At 50.6% G+C, this 18,720-nt stretch overlaps 5 protein-coding genes across 5 annotated transcripts; 2 read left to right on the forward strand and 3 right to left on the reverse strand.

Annotated features, from left to right (window-relative positions):
• Positions 1 to 165: 165 nt before the first annotated feature.
• Positions 166 to 2,492, reverse strand: Zpr1 (zinc finger protein Zpr1). Its single transcript, XM_003740831.1, has 6 exons — positions 2,084 to 2,492; positions 1,696 to 1,889; positions 1,062 to 1,578; positions 731 to 935; positions 460 to 616; positions 166 to 383 (listed from the first exon to the last, which is right to left on the reverse strand). Exons 1-6 carry the CDS (start codon positions 2,207 to 2,209, stop codon positions 194 to 196), a joined length of 1,389 nt encoding a protein of 462 aa, XP_003740879.1. The 5' UTR covers positions 2,210 to 2,492; the 3' UTR covers positions 166 to 193.
• A 78-nt stretch (positions 2,493 to 2,570) lies between these two features.
• On the forward strand, positions 2,571 to 4,953 carry LOC100899355 (dymeclin). Its single transcript, XM_003740844.2, has one exon. The coding sequence runs from the start codon at positions 2,811 to 2,813 to the stop codon at positions 4,797 to 4,799; it is 1,989 nt and encodes a 662-aa protein (XP_003740892.1). The 5' UTR covers positions 2,571 to 2,810; the 3' UTR covers positions 4,800 to 4,953.
• A 458-nt stretch (positions 4,954 to 5,411) lies between these two features.
• On the reverse strand, positions 5,412 to 7,350 carry Tif-IA (RNA polymerase I-specific transcription initiation factor RRN3 homolog Tif-IA). Its single transcript, XM_003740845.2, has 2 exons — positions 5,959 to 7,350; positions 5,412 to 5,839 (listed from the first exon to the last, which is right to left on the reverse strand). The coding sequence occupies exons 1-2, from the start codon at positions 7,348 to 7,350 to the stop codon at positions 5,465 to 5,467; spliced, it is 1,767 nt and encodes a 588-aa protein (XP_003740893.1). The 3' UTR covers positions 5,412 to 5,464.
• Positions 7,351 to 8,416: 1,066 nt separating this feature from the next.
• On the forward strand, positions 8,417 to 11,981 carry PIG-S (phosphatidylinositol glycan anchor biosynthesis class S). Its single transcript, XM_018638536.2, has 11 exons — positions 8,417 to 8,575; positions 8,841 to 8,977; positions 9,058 to 9,507; positions 9,786 to 9,875; positions 9,977 to 10,069; positions 10,155 to 10,253; positions 10,337 to 10,442; positions 10,829 to 10,956; positions 11,103 to 11,336; positions 11,445 to 11,495; positions 11,601 to 11,981. The coding sequence occupies exons 1-11, from the start codon at positions 8,512 to 8,514 to the stop codon at positions 11,829 to 11,831; spliced, it is 1,683 nt and encodes a 560-aa protein (XP_018494052.2). The 5' UTR covers positions 8,417 to 8,511; the 3' UTR covers positions 11,832 to 11,981.
• A 446-nt stretch (positions 11,982 to 12,427) lies between these two features.
• Positions 12,428 to 13,702, reverse strand: LOC100897476 (AP-2 complex subunit sigma). Its single transcript, XM_003740832.1, has 4 exons — positions 13,473 to 13,702; positions 13,305 to 13,381; positions 13,011 to 13,158; positions 12,428 to 12,916 (listed from the first exon to the last, which is right to left on the reverse strand). Exons 1-4 carry the CDS (start codon positions 13,572 to 13,574, stop codon positions 12,815 to 12,817), a joined length of 429 nt encoding a protein of 142 aa, XP_003740880.1. The 5' UTR covers positions 13,575 to 13,702; the 3' UTR covers positions 12,428 to 12,814.
• Positions 13,703 to 18,720: the final 5,018 nt, after the last annotated feature.

An 18,720-nucleotide genomic window follows, 5' to 3' on the forward strand; every position in this document is an offset into this window, starting at 1 on the left:
CCTATCCCCGATACGGGTCCCACCGGGTTGCATGCCTTGCGTAACTCCACCGAAAGGAACAGATACCGAATATTCGTTCACCGCTGATACCCTGAATGAAGATATCGATCAGTGATTACATAGTTGGGGATTTTCCAGGAAAAGCTCGAGATGAACACGGGAAATACAATGCTTTATTGATTCCTCGCCGTCATCAGTCGGGGGGCTCGGCCAGCTTTTCGTCCCTCTCGTAGCCTTCAGTTTTCATATCGTTGAGTCCCAGTTCCTCGTTCTGTTCGAACGTTCTCTCGTATTGCGTGATCTTCAACTGGGGATCCGGTTCTGGCGCCAGGAGGTTTTGCACATAAGAGTTCCCGCAAGGATCGTCGAAGACGAGTGTGCACCTAATAGAAAGAAATTCATCTATCCCTGGTCTTTCGAAGCTCATCATTTCCGCCTCCAGTTCGACCCCAGGCTCACCGTTCATCACCGACTTTGATTGCATGCAGGCGGCTCAGGAATTTCTCGAGTTTCGACTTTCGGTCACCTTCGGCTGAGTCTCCTTGGAGAAAAGGATTGTCTCGTCCTAGTTGTGATATCAGGTCATCGAGGAGACCCTCGATTGTGGTGAATTTGCCTGTGACACACGAATCGAAGATTATCCTCCGTGAATATCGATGAAGCCTCGCCGGGGCAAACAGTCCGAATTTTGCTTGCTTAATTGCATAATTGCTTGCTTAGGGGTAAGCACCTGTTATCAAAGCTGAGCCGCCCTCGAACTCCAGTTCAGGGATTTCCAGCAAACAGGTCTCTGATTTCAAAACGTCCCTCGACAAATCTTCCGGACGCTCAAGTCGCAGCTCGATCCGTTTACCCAGAGACTCGATTCCGCCGCCAGACTTTATCTCATTCGTCTTGTGCCCACACGCCTCGCACACCATGGCCATGATCACAACCTGGGAAAGAAGAATCTTTGAGGCTCAGGAAGGCTCACTTTTCTATATTCCTCCGGGTCTCATGCGAGGGGATGACCAAGGAAAATCGTGGCGCAAACATCATGGGAGAATATTCGGCTGTTTTACCTCCTTGAAATGAGGGATATCTGTAAGTTTCATTTTGATTTCAGCTGGAGCGCGACATTCTGGGCACTGGGTTGGGAAACTGTGAACTTCGTCCCTGAGCTCTTCTGTGAATTTCGATGCTGAATTTTCCGTTTCGGGATTGAGGCCCAGCATCAAATTATGTGCGGCGCTCCTCGAGAAATGCGAGACGACCAGCTGCAGATCTTTCTCGGGGTGATACGGATTCTCTATGAAGGAATTTCCTGAGCAGTCTTCCAGAATGAAATGGAATGGACGCTCCACCTCCTTCAGCTTGTCTATGCGAATGATGAACTGATTGATTTTTTCCCGGCTTTCGGGGTCGATATCAGCCCTTGCCAACGTCTGCGAGAGGCCCTGGATCGCTCTATCTATTAAGCCTTCAATTGTCGTCACCAGGCCAGGTTGAGACTTCTCAGCGACTTCGAATTCCACTTCCGGAATCGTCAGCGACGCGTATTCTGTTTTCACCACCTGACGATTCAGGTCTCGCTTGTACCTGCAGAATACCTCAATTTCTTACTGTGTACATGTGATTTTTCCTTGTTTTTCTTTCTTAATGCTTATCCATTGGAATCCAGCAGACGCCGGGCTGGAAGTTCGGATCGAATCCTACCTGACTGTCAAGTCTAGTTTCTGTCCTCTTTCTTGGATAGCAGATGCACTCTGAAGCTCATTATTCGACCATCCACAGTGGTCGCAATGGAATGACATGATGACAACCTCTTTATAGAAAGGGATTTTCGTCAGCAGAAGCCGCGTCTCTCCCTGTTCTCGGCAATTCAAGCACAGACTCTCGATCTTCATCACCTGATCGAAGCGAGCGACAGTTAGGAGCGGACGACCACTATCGACGGGATTCTGCGGGTTCTTCTCTTGGGAGCCCAAAGACTCTCTTGCGCGGACTCTCGCTTCAGGCGCCGGTTCGACTCCGAATCTAGCGGACTGACTCTGATCTCACTTCTGAATTCCTTATGGAAAAATCCAGGTAGTTTCGTACTCGCCTCGTCGTCCATTTCATCTGCGTGTAGATCTTTGAAAATTTCCTCCTCGACACCACTGGAGCCCTTCTCTTCCGCCATCTGCAAGGACATGAAGCTGCGAAACTCGAACTCGAGAGCTTTCCCCATACCTGCCGTGCGATCCCTGACGAAACCCGGAGAGTGACAGCAGTCAACACCGCCACGCACCTCGGAAACAGCGCTATCGAGAATACCCCTCGGAACAGTGAACGCTCCGCGAAGCGGATTCTTATGTCTCCCACGACGATCTCAGGATCATTGACTTCTCCTCAAGGCTCGCAGAATCTGACTCTTTGCAATGGGGAAGAGTCGCGGAGCGAAGAAAGAGCGCTCGGGGACCCCTCAGACTCGCGCCAAGGAGCACGTGTGTTTCTATTCCCTAACGTTAAGCGTCGGAATCGGAGGGGCTCGATAAGTTCCGCGTTTTAAGGTGAAACCACAGATAGACGGACCTTCGCCAAAACACGGAGTGGGAGAGACTTGGAAAAAGTCTTCTTCGGAGCATCGAATTCTATCGGGAGGACCGGCGTGTGCGATTGATTTTCTATCGCTTCTTCTGCATCCGTGACAGTTACCAGTGCGTCTCGAGTCCGGCGCGGAGCAAGCGGGCCGGAATGCCGTGCTCGTACTAAGTCGCTCGGTTTAAACTGTCTTCTGACAGCTGACGTGGACTAGAATACGGCAGTGTGGTGTGCTCCCTCCGGCCGAAATGGGTTCCGGCGCATCGAGCGTGGCGGAGCTCGGCACGAACGAAAACCTCGCTCGATTGGCTTCGGCCGAAAGAATATGCTCGAACGACCCTTTCTGGAACGGACTCATGTCCTACACGGTTCCTATACCTCGGACGAAGCGGGACGATGAGCTTCTGACAGCAGCGGTGCGCGGCCACCTGGATCGATTCGTCCAGTTCAACCCTCAGTCAAATAACTTGTCGTCGCTGATACAGGTATTCCTCGGGAGAGTTCGCGAAATCGCAGCGTTGCCAATCTCGGAGCAGAGCCCCGCGTTCCTCTGGCAAACAGAGCGGCTCTTGTTCGTACTCCGATGCGTCTCCAAAGCCCTCATGGAGACACTGACGGAGGACGCCCTCCTGAAACAATTGGTGTCCGCCGAAAAGCCAGACGAAGAACCAGAGAGGCTGCTGGACTATTTCCTGTTCTCTTTGATCGAGATTTTGGTGAAGGTTCCGCTGAGCCGGCACTCGTACAGCCTTCACGTCGAAGCTCTCTGTACGCTCCTGGTTTTCATGTCTCAACAGATGTTCTCGACCCGAGCTTCGCACACATCGATCATATTCACTACGTTAATGTCGGGTCAGTGTAAATTGCTCTCAGCAAGTCTGACTAAATACCTCGTTGAAGCCTACATGGCCCAGATGAAGAATCCCCCGAACTTCTACGATCAAAACGGATCTCAAGGCGGCAGTCTGATCGTCGACCTGGCCGTGGGTCTCTTCGGTGCGTTGGGCGTCTCGGTGGCTGAGCCCACACCAAGCGACCAGAGACCGGAAGCCGTCCTATCGCAAATCGCCTTAGTCACACTTCTGATCCTGACGAACCATTGCACGGACACCGGTGCCGAATCGGTGATGAATCCGTTCCGTAAACATCTGTTTGCCTTCGGTCTCGAATCCGTTCAAGTCGAAGGAGCCGGAGTATGCAGTTTTGTCTGCAACGGTCAACGGCTGCTCGAGGTGATTTGCGGCGACCTGAACGAGGCACCGGCTATGCTGCTCCTCTACATGCTCCTACATAACAATCACACATTCAAGCTCTTCATTCTATCGCGGAGTAACATCGACTACATGGTTCTCCCGATCCTCCAAGTTCTCTACCAGGCGGAAAACCGAAGTTCCTATCATGTTTACATGGCGTTGATTGTGCTCCTGATCCTGTCCGAGGACGACCTGTTCTCGCAGACGCTGCAAGACGTCACTCTCCACCACGTCGATTGGTACTCGGAACGGAACGTCGGCGATATCAACCTGGGCTCGTTATTTATACTGGTCGTTATCCGCACCATGCACTACAATATGACTCGCGCTCGGGACCGATACCTCCACACGAATTGTCTCGCAGCGCTCGCCAACACTTCAGCCCACTTCAGTCGGATGCATCCGTACGCAGCCCAGCGGATGGTCTCCCTCTGTCAGATCCTGGGCAAGAGGTACCACAGGCTCCAGGAACAAATCGCCTCAATGGAGGAGGGGAGCGAGCCCCACAACGAGGTTTCGCTCGACCTGGGCGTCTGCGAGGAAATGCTGCGTCTCATGCTTGAGATTATCAACTCTTGCCTGTCGCATCAGCTCAAACACAATCCAAATTTAGTGTACTGTCTTCTGTATAAGAGCGAGGTGTTCTCACATATCGGCATGCAGGATGCGTTCATAGATGTCATAAAGAATATAGACACGGTGATACAATTTTTTACCACGAAACTCGATCAGGCCACGCAAGGACATCAAAGATCCGAGGCTCAAGTGACGCAGCTCATTCAAGAGGCTTCGATGCTGTGGAGCTCAGATCGGCTTCGCAAATTCCCGGAACTGAAATTCCGCTACGTCGAAGAAACTCAGCCCGAAGAGTTCTTCGTCCCATACATCTGGTCCCTTGCGTTTTCCATGGCTCCTGTCTACTGGAAAACCAAGAATCTTATACTTTTCAGCCCCGGCGGTGAGCAGTCCGGGGTTCTGGTCTAGTCGATCGAATTTAAGGAACCCCAGCAAAGTCCTCTGAGAGGAACGGATGCCTCCAGTTGTAAGCGCGACAATTGCTCCTTTTCGAATGATATCTCATTCTTTTAACAACTCTAGAAACGGACGCCAGCAGGACGTTTTCTCGATAATAAAGATCAAAGCTGCAGAAGATTCGTAGTCATTCAATGATTCTGGGGATGAGCTTCTCAGACAACAGCGATTGGCACCGCTTCCTCATCGGTCTCCGGGTCTGAGCTCATTATATAACATTATCGATCAACGCCTTCATTCGAGAACATCACCTACATATAGCATGCAGTTGAATGATTGAGAAAAATTTTCTCTCGTTAGAGAAAACAAAAATCATAGGTTTCGCGTGTTTATTGCGAAATCCCGGCAAGACGCGTTCCCATTTCGCTCGACCGATCTGGTATTGTACCTCAGAAACCAGTTCCGGAAAAAGCTCTCGCTCGGGAAGACTTCAGAAATCGACTCAAAGTGCCGATTCCTTCAACAGCTTTTCCCTCTGGCGGGATCGTTCGAGGCGAAATATCGCGGCTTGGCTCGCTGTCGCACCGCAGGCTGCGAACGCCTTGCGCTAACTTCCTGTCACCGGGCGGTTCCCGAATATGTATGTGCACAATCCGATTAAATAACACAGTCCCCTATCAATGAGCGAAACCTGGTGATACAGAGTAGGCGAACATTTTCTCCGCAGCTGACTTGAGCGACGTAGAAACCATCTCTTCGTCTTCGTCATCTTCACCATCACTATCTGAGGAGGAGTTATTGTTCTGCTCAGGATCTTCATCAACAGACGATTTGAGGTGGTCCACGTACTCCCGATATATCGGCTCCACGAAACGTTTCGATCTGAGCAGAACGTAGGGGTCGAAGGGAAAATAAACATCCAGCTTCTGGTTGCCCGGGTTTGCCATCGGTAGCGCGCTTCTCTGATTACGTTCGAAAATTGCGTAGCAGTAGACGACCTGGTAGTGTCGAGTCACGTTAGCGAAGTGGATGCCGACAGCTGGCGAAATCACCTGGGAACAAAAAAAAATACTGTAGGTGAAAAATATGGTAAGAGTGAGAGAGCCATCGTTCAGTGGCTCGGGTGCCTCGAGAATCGGTCCCTCGACGGTGTCGGCCACCAAGGACTCACCTTCAATGGATTCAAGGGCGAAGTCACGATTTGCTCCAAGTTCAATCTCTGAAGATATCCCAAACCATCGTCTCCTTCGATGATTTCCTTGTGGCGGAAGGCAATGCAGTAGAAAACAGACTGGCAAACGGAGTAGAAGGTACCGTGCTTGCTGAGATCAACAGTCAAGCTCTGCGCGGAACTACTCTGGGCGACGTAGCTGTGCAGGAATCGCGTCATCAGAAGCAGACTGTCTTTAAGAGTTCCCACTCCAATGAAGGAGCATCTACAGAGCAGCGACCCCAGATAATAAACGGCGATCTGTCGGAAAACCACGGGCGTGTTCGGATTCTGGACTTTGTGCCAAAGGAAATCGATGAAATGGTCGGTGATTACGGGCCGCTTGGAACAGATGTAGAGAAGAAGGAACTGGATGTGGAGACACTTGTAGGTCGAGAGGATGAATTTGTCAAAAACGGTCAAAAACTTCCGGTAGGTTCGTTTGAGATCATCGACGTCGATTACGTGCCTGTCGATGTATTCGAAGAACACTTCCATCAGTCTGTCGAATGTATTTCCTAACGAGTGCTTCATTTCTTTGACGGCGTGATCCTCGGCGGTCTCCATGCTGAATTGCGTCTCATCGTCCTCGCTCACCATCTCCTCCTTCGGACATTGACAGTCCAAGTCAATTATTTTATGGATCAGTCTCGACAAAACTTCAAGAGAGACTTCCTCGGGCACGTAGTCCACCAACTCCAACATACTTCGATAGAAGTGTACTTGTGACTGCCAAGATTTCGTCATGAACGGAAGGTTTCGGCTGATTTGTTTCAGGAGGCTCTCCGAAAACCGGGGCAATTCTTTGATCATGGTCTGGAAAGATCCGTGAATCTGCGAGATTTTCTCCTCTGGAGCGTCCTCGCTCTCTATGGTGGTCAGAGCCCTGAGGAGAAGGCGACAGACTTCACCGTGGTAGAAGCTATTGGATCGAGCCATCTCCACTAGTAGTTTGAGGTAGCAGGTTAGGATCGCGTCTTCTAGAGCGAGTATATTGCACTTGAATAACTCATCAACGAGAATCTCGTTGTATCCATCGAGCAGGCTGGTGACTTTCGCGAGCTCGGTCAGCAGAGTGACAGGGCTAATCACATCGTGAGGCTTCACGCCACTCACGACGTGTTTCGCCGAGGCCAGTAACAAACGGAAGCCTTCGTTGGCGCTTCGTGTGGCTCTAGTTTCCGTCAAAACAGCCACATAATTCATCTCTGAGCTTCTGGTCGTCAGGCTTCGACGCGGAGCTTGCATCGACGGAATCAGGAACTCGCCCACCTTGGAGTCCGGTGGGTTTTTATTCATCGTCAGCATGGTTGTTGACATCGTCTGTGGATCGAACGTAGAGAATTTAGGCATGTCTCACCGAGCGCCATAACCGATGACATGGGATGTGAAGTTCGGACCGAGAGCCGACCAGAGCCTCGAGGGAGAACGGAATCCCATCAGCGACTGACAGCCTGGAGTCGAAACTCAGCGTTCTGGCTTCCGACAAAACGCGATGAGTATCACAGGACAATCAGCGGCTGCGATCCGAGCGCCCACATGAACAAGTCCCGGCAAGAGTGCAGAAATCGAAGCCTCTCTCTCCTACCATCGGATCGCGAAGTGCGGGTCGTGATCCCGAGCTTGGAAAATACGGATCTCAAGCTTCTAAGGCTTCTCGGCGCATGGACATCGAGATAGAATGTTCGATTCGGGACTCCGAGATTCTCAACGCTGCATAACTATCACGTTCTCCTAATTTCGCGGATCGGGTGGCATGTGACTGTATGCATCTCAGCGTGCTCAAATAGTGAATGTTAACTCACATTGATTGACGATTCCTTGCGTTCTACCGTCACAAAATCTTTCGGCACCAATTCTTCTTCACGTTCTGGGAACCTCAATGTGTATTGCTATCATTACGAGATCACACGTGTTTCCGCCTCGCATCGAGAGCTTCTCTCGGTGGCGGCGCAGGCTGTTGCCAGCTGTAGCGCTTGCGGGCGAGGGAAGCGGAGAGGAGGATATATCGCGGATCTTTTGTTTACGTCAGATATATTACTCGAAAAAAGCGCAGAACGAGTTTAATCGCTCGTTCCACGACGATCATCCTCATTTATACAACCCACACGCTTCGAGCAGTCCCGAACAGCGAGATTGATTTTCGGGGACGCGGATCAGCCGACCGTGAGCCATCTACCGTAAGCTCACTCTGACTCTGATTCTTATTCCGCTGAAGAATCCTTCCATCACCTCGACAGGAATCGGGGTTTCCGCCGGCCGTTCTTTAGCTAGTTCTCTCAAAATCCGGTGACATCTGCATGTATGCATTCAAGAGACCTCTCATCGCTTCCCGCTCCGAATTGTGTGTCGGTGCATCGCGCACACCCTACGAGCCGCCGCGCCGCTAAGAGATTCAGCAGTTCAGCAGGCCGGTGTCAGAAGCAGCGCCACCATCAAAACACGGCGTTCGAAAAGCAGATATGAACTGTTTCTCCGGGTGAAAATTCCGAGGGAAGTGCGTCTAAGAGTGAAATGACGAATTCCACGGATGTGGCCGAACCTCCAGCAGTCGTCAAATCGAAACATTCTCACCATGGTATGTTGGAAGTCTTGGCTGGGTCATAACCAGAGCTGTAGGCTTTACTGTGAACCCCATGGAGCAAGCTTCGTATACCTCACGGGTGAACCTCCACTCGCTGCACGCATCGTCGGGATGGGTCTTCGGTACCTAGAGGTCCCGCAACGAGAAACGTCGGTCAGGGGTCACTCGTGCCCAGTTGCTACTCGTCGAGAGCCGAGGGTGTCATGGGGAATCACAGATTCGTAGGAAACACTGGATGAGAGATCCCATATTATTCCAGATAAGTATACGGACATCACCACAGCCTACTATATTTTCGCGTTTCTTCTGATCGGTGTACCCGTATGGTGGAAGTCTACCGCGATACATAGAGCCTACATCCCCTTCCACGAAATCGTTGAGCTCCATAACAGCAATGCAAGTATCGTATCGGTCGAATATCCGGAAGAAACCCCTCGTCGGCCTCAGGTTCTCTGACGCGACTCTTTGCCCGACAGGTTTCCCAGTTGATCCATGTTCTGCTCATGGTGGACGATTCTTCCATCGATATAGATCCGCTCTCGGCATCCATTTCCGAAGCGAACGCCATCAGGGACTCCAACGTCAACTCTGCCCATCTGCGGTTCTCTTATTCGTGGAACATTAGAAGAGTCAGCAAGAATGCTGAGGACGTGATCTTGAATTCCAAGAGTCTGTCGTCTCTGGATGACAATTTCAAAACCCTTTTGGAAGGTGTCACGGCAGACATTGTGGTTGTCCTGTCTAAATCGTTTCCGGCTCACCCTCGTGCCATAGTCGGCGGTCACCGCACAGTTTTCGTGTCTTCAGTGGAGAAGGACTTGCTGGTTCTGGCACGTTATCTCGTCAAAAGCGTGGTGTACAGCGTGGTTCGTGAAGACGTCTTTCGGAGTATTTCGCAGCCCTTCTCGAGCGAAGAAAGGAAGCGGGTAAGGCATAGGCATGAGTTCTCGTCTTTTCCATGATGAGTTTAGGTAACCCTCAAAGAACACAGTGACTGGTTTCCATCGTCTCGATGAAGATTCCCCGTTCTCCGTCATCGAAACGAAGGCCCACATAGGATGTTGTGGAATCGATTAGAATCGATAGATCGATAGAGTCTTTTCTCAAAAAAAATGATGAGATTACGGGACTAGTATTCGGCTGGGTCGAGAATCGATCAGCTACAACAATCATTGCAAATAAATGTGGAAGCTTTTCCTTACAGCCGACCAAAGAGCAGCAGCGCTCCTTGCACGCTTCACCGTCCGTGGACGTTGTCATCACTTGCGTGGTGCCTCAGCCTCAAGTCATTGATGTACGCAGAAAACTCTATACTGCGGTCTCTTCCATGTGTCCAAGATCCACCTCCTACATATGGCCAGCTGATGTACTGAGTGGTCGAGTAATGGTTTTCAGGTGACTTGGAACAGCGAGGCGGCTTACAACGCTTACATGAAACCCGTGGTGAACAGGTTGAAACATGTGGTGCAACTCAATTTGAAGACTCAGGTAAAGCAGCAAAATTCTCTTGAGGGAACATCTTGCGATGTGTTGCGGAGGAGCCAGCCGACTATTAATCTGACTCGTCCCTCAGTTCAAGTTCGGGCATGCGATCAAATTGCACACCGAGAAGAATCCCGAGTCTGGCGGCTTCCAGATCCGACACGATAAACTCGCTCTGCTCATCAATCAGGTCAGCTCTCTCGTGATAGCGTGAAAAACCGGACGAACTCGACCTCGTTAGTCTCTAGCTCAATTCGCTTTTTTGTGAGACAGTTCGAGAAGTTGTTGCCCGGGCAAGTGTCGCAGAGCCCTGTCTTGAATTTCATCGTCTACACTGTTCCCAAGGAGATTTCACCTTTGCACATAATCGACGAGGAAGGTGAGTGATACCTTCCGGATGCCTTGCGCGATATCGTGTCCCTGAAGTGAAGGTCGGGACATTTGTAGGGTGCCTATGGGAAACATTCCACCCCAGAGCTCCGGAGGGGTCGAAGTTTTTTTTCTCTCGCACTGAGGGTCGTCAATTTTTTTCCTGCGTCCAGTGCTCTGTCTCCGTCTAGCCTTACCGAAAACCTGTCCGATGATGAGTGGGGGGGGGGGCTCGATGGCTGATCCCGGAGGACGGAGTCAGGAGGAGGCTACGGAGTAGTCACTGAAGAAAAAAAGATCGGGACAAAGTCATTCTCGAGCGAAGAAGCCCGACCGGCTGGCCTGATTGAAGTACCTACTTGACAGCTAAACTCATGCAGTGTTCACACTTGGTAGGGAGAAAGCTCGAGAGTAATGCGTTCATCTCACCTCGATGGGGAGGTGTCATGTTCTACAACGTTGAATTCCACGGAGCAAGCGATGGGATGCAGAAGGTGGCCCTGGACAGCCGGAAAATATATCAGGTACGGTGTACGTCACCCCAAGCCTTGGCTTCAGGTATTCCCTCGCTTTCCCTTCCGGCTGCACAAGCCCTTCCAAGTACGAGTCTTGGGAGCGGCCTTCACGACTGAAATGACGACTAAAGCTTCTCCGCGTGATCCATGTGCAGGTGCTCCTTACTCAAATCAGACCTTTACTGGGCGTCCCTGAGAAAAGCTCAGCGATGGAGTTCGACACGCACTTCCGCCGCGATGGTGCAGTCTTCTCCGACTGGGAAATCGATTTCATGATGCGGAGGAGAGCTCATGACTATCTGAGCGCTACAGCCAGGATCCTGCATAGTTTAGCCGATCTCGTCAACAAAATTGGGAATATGGTGATCAATGAGAACGTTGGACAGCTGGTGGGTATCCGGAGTCTGAATCTCGATTCGATATCAGAGGATTTGTTACGATCGTGGGAAACTAGATCGCCGGTCATTCATTGGAATAACCCCAGTCCCTCGCTTTAGACCGTAGCATCCGTCGCATCAGCTCGAAACGCACTCCGACTCCTTGATCAGGTGAGAACTCCAGTCACGAGTCTTGTTCTGTGGCTGGAAGCTGCCTCTTTCCGGATAATCAGAGTGGAAGGCTGTATCGGATCGACGACCGATTTGTTTCCTCAGGGGCACCTGGAATCTGCTATGGCATCCGCTGAGGATGCGTTCACAGCTTCGGAAAAAGCGTTCTTCGATCCTTCCCTTCTCGGCCTCCTCTACTTTCCCGACGACCAAAGATACGCGATATATGTACCCCTCTTCGTGCCAACTTTGTACCCTATAATCTTCTCAACTGGCCTGATCGCGCGGTACATCTATAGTTTCTGTTTGAGGTGGCGCAAGCAGAAGTTCGAATGAAAACTGGTGATCTCGGACGATTGCTATGGAAGCCTGCATATTTGTGTCAATTCCTCGGCTTTCAAAAAAGTGTATATAATCTCTAAACGAGTCTACGCCTGGTCGATTTAGGTATGTCTACCCTTGTAAATAAAGCCAAATGATTCTTCTTCTAAAAAGCTTCCTGAAATCTGCGTAGTGTATCGTGGGAAGTTCTCTGGGGCTCAATAATTAGGGTTGCGATATCAGAGGACGCGTCTTTTTGGTCAGTTTTCCCGTCCCTTGGAGTTTCCCTAGGAAATTAACGGAATCCACGGGAAGATACCACGAGTGCCGACTGAAAATCGAATTCCCGCTCCATTTCATCGTTCTTGACAATGGGGTCTCGACGGTACGAGCATGAGCGATTCGTGTCTGAACGATCGTATCCGGATGTTGAAGGTCACACAAGTGTCCTTCATCGAGAAAATAGTTGGGTGGTTTAATCAGTTCTTCGGAACGGGCCAAAAACATGAGATGTAAGTCCGCTTTGGACTTCCGCTTTCCGTCCCGGGGCGCCCTCCCCTGTCCTCAAACAATCCTCGAGGAAACCATAAGAATGAGTTTGCAAGAGTCTATGTGCAGGGTATCCGAACATTTATTCGACTCCCGATGGCGATCAGGTCGAGAGTACACCTTCGTGTCCCGAAGAGCCAGAACACGAAATTGCACTCTTGGGAGTAAACCTCCTCTCTGTCTCTCTCGATCAATCGCAACAACTAACACCTCCCTCCATTCCTGGAACACTTGATCTGACACACGAGATCTTCAGCGGAACGAAACCCGAGAATACGAAAACAGCCATCCGCGAAACTGAGGTCATGCTGAGAGCTTTGGCATCTTCTCCAGATATGTTCCTACTAACTAAGTGGATCCTGGTACTTTGCTACCTGCCAGTCTACATCCCCAAAAGCTGTTGCCGGAGCCCATGCATGGGTGCGATCTGATCGGACATCTCCGGTTCCTTATTCCAGTGAGTTGTACACGAGTAATTGCTTGAGAACTTTCGTCTGACTCGTTTCTCGTATCTCGCCGGCGAGGAACATCTCGTCTACGACACTGTAGACCTGGGCACAAGGGGAATGGCATTAGACTTCCGATGAATTCGAGACGCCCTCTCTCACGGGTCATGTTGATGTGGCAACGTAAGGTATATCTCACCTTGTAAAAATTGAAAACCAAATCCAACTCGCATACGCTGTGGAAGTACTCATTAAGCACTTCGACGAAATTGTGTATGGCCTCAAGATAGGCGAGGTTATTTTCTTTGACATCCACGCACACGCAGAAGTATAAGCCCGCGTAGCGCCTGAAACGATGGCTCCATTTAGAAACGTCCTAGACATCCTCAGGATTGCCTCTTGGAGAACACTTCTTGTCATGGGAATGCCAACATGCCGTGAATACATTCACGAAACCTTACGGACAAAATTCCAATTCCCAATCCTAACTTACCTGTAAATGATCTTGAAGTTGCGGAATTCCACAAAATTCGTGTGCTTAGCGTCCCGGACCGTGACGACGGCGTGCACCTGCGAAAACACGATCGACCTCAAGATAACTCCTCCTCATGGATCAGATAGCTCCGACCGAACTGCGCAATGACATCATGGATCATCTCACCTCTTCGATCAACTTCTGCTTTTCATCGTCTTCCAGAGTCATGTACCATTTTGCCAAACGAGTCTTGCCAGCGCGGTTTTGGATCAGTATGAAGCGAATCATCCTCGGAATCGACTTTTGAGGATTCTTCTGGAAAGAAACGTTTCTTCTCCCCGCAGGCGACGAGGATTTACGCTGGTTTGCGTAAAGCCAAGGCGTCAAAAATGAGCCACGAATCCTGGACACACAATATTCTTCCGTCAAGCAGCTGAGCTGAGTGTTCCTCCCATAGGAGTAGAGGAGGGCTACCTGAAATCACTGCCCTCGCGCACCCACTGAGTGAGGGCAGGAATACTCCCGGGATTAGGAACTTCTTCTCGCGCGCCAGGGGACTCAACTGAGCTCCGGAGGCTGAGCAAGGGTCTGATAGGCGCCTGTTCTAAAACGAAAAACGAGTTTTGGGTGTTTCGGATTCCGATTACTCGATATAGCTGAGTGGTCCACTTCAAGATGGCGACGCCCGCTGTCAACCCGAGACGGTGGAGAGTCGGAGAGCTCTCCCTTGTCACTCAGTGTGCTTCTTCGGGAAAGGGAGCCGGTCTGGCGGATTCCGCGCTCACCAGGTTCCCCTAAAACCTGCACAATATCTCTGATTGAAAATTCCGCCATGGCTTCGGCAGATATATTTATCACTAGCAACTCCAAGCACTAGCCGGAAATGAACACGTCAGACTGCTATAAATGTCTCCAATCTCTGAGCGGAGCAACAATCGCTAAGTTTCCGATTCCAGGAGCAACGACTGATTCGGGCGTACCCACGATTCAGCATTCATATTCGTTCGTCGACGGTCCTACAGAGCCCCAGAGCATGCGATCCGGGGCTCAGTTCTTCCGCCGCCGCGTTTGCGTAAGGCGAAAAGGAATTTGAGATCAGGCGGAATGTCATGGGCTCTGGTTTCTCGATGCTCACCTCGAAGAATCCTGGTGAGAGATTCCCGAGCGGGACCTTCTAACGCGGCGGAACCCAAGCCTGGGAATGGTTGCCGCATGGAGCGCCTCGCATTGCTCGAAAGTTCACGAATGACTTCTAGCGGGAGGACAAATCCGTCAAGTCTGATATGAAGGCCATCACTATCGACACGGCTTCGGTTTCCGCTACGGAGGAGAAGCCTAGTCCGAGTCTACTTTTGTGATTTCTCCAGAAACTCTGGGACGGTAGATTTCGGATCCCCAGAACCGATTTCAGACCGGGGAAGTGTACCGCAAACCGCAAGGTGTATGCATGTCGCCATGCCCTATCCCGGCCTCATGATCCGTGATTCAACTTCCGAACTCACGACCCAACAACCAAGAAACCTCTCGGAGGGTCGAAATTCAGAATCGACTCCTTTTGACTCCCATCTGGCTGTAAAAAGATAATCAAATGTCTACACTTCCGGACTGGATTCTTCCTCTGATGAGTCTTGCCGCTCGGACAATCCTAGGAATTCGATCGACGCCCCGAAGTACGCTCGCTCCGGATGGTCGTGTCGTTCGAGATCCGAGTGATAGAGTTCTGATATCACAGAATCGGTATACCTCTATGTATAAAAATCGCATGTATGTCTGTTTGTTCGCTATGCATTCCATTACCACAAAACATGCAGCAAAGATTTTTGGAGGGAGTGATCATTATATACCCGAGAAGGTTCAGCGCCAGTGAAGTTTCAATTCGCATCGGTACATGACGATTCGGCGCGGACGATTCGGCGCGAGACGATTCGGCGCGAGACGATTTGGCGCAAAGGATGATTCGGCGCGAGACGATTCGGCGCAAAGGATGATTCGGCGCAAAGGATGATTCGGCGCAAAAGATGATTCGGCGATAATCAATGAGAAAGGAAAACACAGGGATCCCAGGTCAAGTCATCTCACAACATTAGGATTTGCGAGGTTTGCAGCGAAAAGTAGACCGTGAAATTCGACTTCACTCTGACGATTCCGTCGCTGAACCATCGTTAATTTTTCTCAACCGTGATATGTTTCCTCTTCGATCGCTAAGCGACCGGATCCTTTCTATCCAGCGCTCCGGATCTACCTTTGCGCCGAATCATCTTTCGCGCCTAACCATCCGTTGCGCCGAATTGTCCGGCGCCGAATCATCCTTTGCGCCGAATCGTCTCGCGCCGAATCGTCCTGCGCCGAATCGTCTCGCGCCGAATCGTTCGCGCCGAATCGTCCTGTTCCGTAGTCATCCGGCTGAACTATATGTTCGTGCGGGGTTGCGCGGACGCGGGGATTCCGACGCGATCGTGCCGCGCGTTGTGCGGCTGCATGCGCCGCCAACCGGCGCTGTCGTTCTGCGGAAGTTTCGCGCTTACGGCGCAATTCTCTACTCAGCCTCTGCCGCTGTGCTGCTCGGAGGAGCCCTTGATCAGAATCTTCCGAGTGATCGTGTTCGGAGTGTGCCGGTGGGGCTGTTCGTGTCCGTCTTGAGCGAGTCCTATTTGCTGTCGGCGTTCCGGGAGCCGTGGAAGAACGCGTTCTTTTGGCGACAGGCTCGTGAGAAGAGTTTTCCATGATGAGGAATGCGACGGGGGAAAGATAATGATGCAAAGGGGGAAAGGTTAATGGTGCATCGTTTTCTAGGGAGATGGAATAATTGATAATGCTGGGATTTCCGCGCCAATACCTTTGAACTTTGACATGGAAAAACTCGACGGAGCATGCTTTGCGAGAAAGTCTGAGCATTCTCCTCAGTTCATGGGGAAAATGTTAATCGGCAGCCGTGCTGTCAGAGGCAGTCGAGCTCTTGTGGAAGGCGGTGGCCATGTAACAGGTGTGACACACGCGTGACATTAGCCGTTTATATGGAGGGGGGATAATTTGTCGGTACTTCGTCCTCATCGTTATTGGAATGAGCTAATTCGACCAATGGGATGGCAGTATCGTTTTGAACATTGTAGGGTGGTGTTCACGTTCCCTTTGCTCTCTTGTCACTCGAGGGGAAACCTTTAGAAAAACGTTTTTGAAGCGACCATCATGCCCCCCAAGCGACAATCAATTGGTCGGCCGACACGTTCCGCCGCGAAGCGGAGGGCGACTCTGGTGCCGGTGACCAACACGCAAAGAGAATCGCGATAAGAATCCATTCGGAGTAATGTTGCTCAACTCCGTGCAAATGAATCATTTGATCATCGAGAATCGAGGTTAGAAATTAATCGTCTTTATACCGCAAACGCCCGACTCAGCGAAAACCATTATGAAAGAGCTGCTAGATTGGCATGCAATAGAGGACGGAATTCTCGATCTCGACGATCTGAAAGTGCTGAATTAAAGTATAGTTCTTCTCATTACGACCCATGTTGCGATTATAGCCTCAAACCTGAAGTAAGGACCGGCGGAATGAATGAGTCATGCCAATATTGTGGCGCACTCAAGTTCAAGAATGAGCCGCCAGGATTGTGCTGTGCAAGCGGGAAGGTAAAGCTTCCCGAATTGCTTGCGCCGCCAGAGCCATTGTTAACATTGATTTCTGGCTCAACCGCTGAATCGAATCACTTTTTAAGGAACATACGCAAGTATAATTCATGTTTCCAAATGACATCGTTCGGGGCGACAGAGATCATACTGAATTCTTATACATTTGCCCACATTCAAAGTGCAGGGACAAATCTAACATCTCGCAGCATCTCTTTTGCTGCTTCCCGATGCTGACCACAAGTTCTTGCATAATTTCATGGGTGCTCTGGATGAGCAAGTTGACAGACGGTGTCAGATCGATAACGCCACGGATCGTGATATCGTGGCAGCGTTGCAAAGCTTATCTGATCAACGCAACCACTTAGTTCGTTTATTCCGAACGGCGTTAGAGCGCATGCCGACAGATGAGTACAAGGTCCTAATCAGAGCTGACAAAACACCATCAGGCCAACACGGAAGGCGAATGGTTGTTCATCATTCAATATCGACCTATTGATTACATTCATTACAATGAACGAGAAATGTGAACAACAATGCGAACACAGAATGAACTAAATGTTTTCATCAAATTCATGTGGCCCTCTGCCTGTTCCAAGGAAATACATTCACGGTTCGCAGCGAAGCGCGACCGGGCAACCCTCTCCCGTGAGGAATGGTACCCAACACAGCCGTCGCGCTGCCTCGCTGCACATCCAAGGAGAGTCTCTGGCGGAGCAATGCTCCCCCTCTTCTGTCAGCCGTGGCTTTGATCAAGAGTTTTGATACCTTCGTGATGAGCTCTATCGTGAGCGGCCCCGGTCCGCCCAGAGTCTCGTTAGCCAATGGGGAGAAAAGGTGTTGCCTCTGAATATAGCTGTACTTGCGCAGCTTGGTTTGCTCAGCCTGAGTAGCGGCGAATCCCAGCTGTGTGGATATGTTATCTTCGTTTGGATAAATTCGGTCCTCTCTGAAACATTAGACGAGTCGGCTATTGGAGCCAGTCCGCTTGTAAAATATTTGCGAGCTGTCCGTGAATCGATATGCAAGGTCCTGAATCCCAGGCTAGCTGGGTCTCCGTAGAGCATCCGACCGTGCATCATCCCATCAATCGACCGCTTGAAGAAACGTTTCAAAACAAAACTCCGCCTTGCCCCCAAGCACCTCGCGTGCTTCCCACGAACGCAGGCGAAAGGTTTCATTCTTCTGGATCAATTAGCGAATCGGAAAAGCTCGCCTCGATGCGGAACGATCAATCGATGGCGTCGGAATTTGTGAAGATTTTCTGTTGGCACAACGTAGCGTCGGATCCCTATTCCTTACATAGGCACCTACACGCACGTCCAGAAACAACGGCGCGCAAGCTGGGTTCCGCGGAATCTCTGGCATCCCTCCTTCGGAACCGGGGATTTCGTTTTCTCATCCCCGAGAAACATGTCACATAGTTCACTCCGAATTCAAGTCTCCAGTACCTCGCCAGAATAAAATAAGTTGCTCTCCGGAAAAAGTTGGAAAATGGCAAGGTCCAAATCTCAGGAATACTCACTTGTTCATCGGAAAAGAAGCGCCCCGAAGACACTCGAGGGACGAAGCTAATACGAGATTACGAGCCTAACGAGAGCTTAGGCCTCGAGGATACATCATCTTCTAAGTCTAGTGACAAGCTGGGATTCGTCTAGAAGATGATATCAACAGATACAGCCGGCGGTACTCCGACATGGACCTCAGGTTATTCCTAAGAAGTTCGTCAGCTCAAGGCTCCACCGAGGGAAAAGTTTGGATATTGCTGCCGGGAGGGCGAAAATGACGGTATCTACTTCGAGTTGGTATC

This window comes from Galendromus occidentalis, unplaced genomic scaffold (assembly GCF_000255335.2).
Source record: "Galendromus occidentalis unplaced genomic scaffold, Mocc_1.1 scf7180000077087, whole genome shotgun sequence".
Lineage (NCBI taxonomy): Eukaryota > Metazoa > Arthropoda > Arachnida > Mesostigmata > Phytoseiidae > Galendromus > Galendromus occidentalis.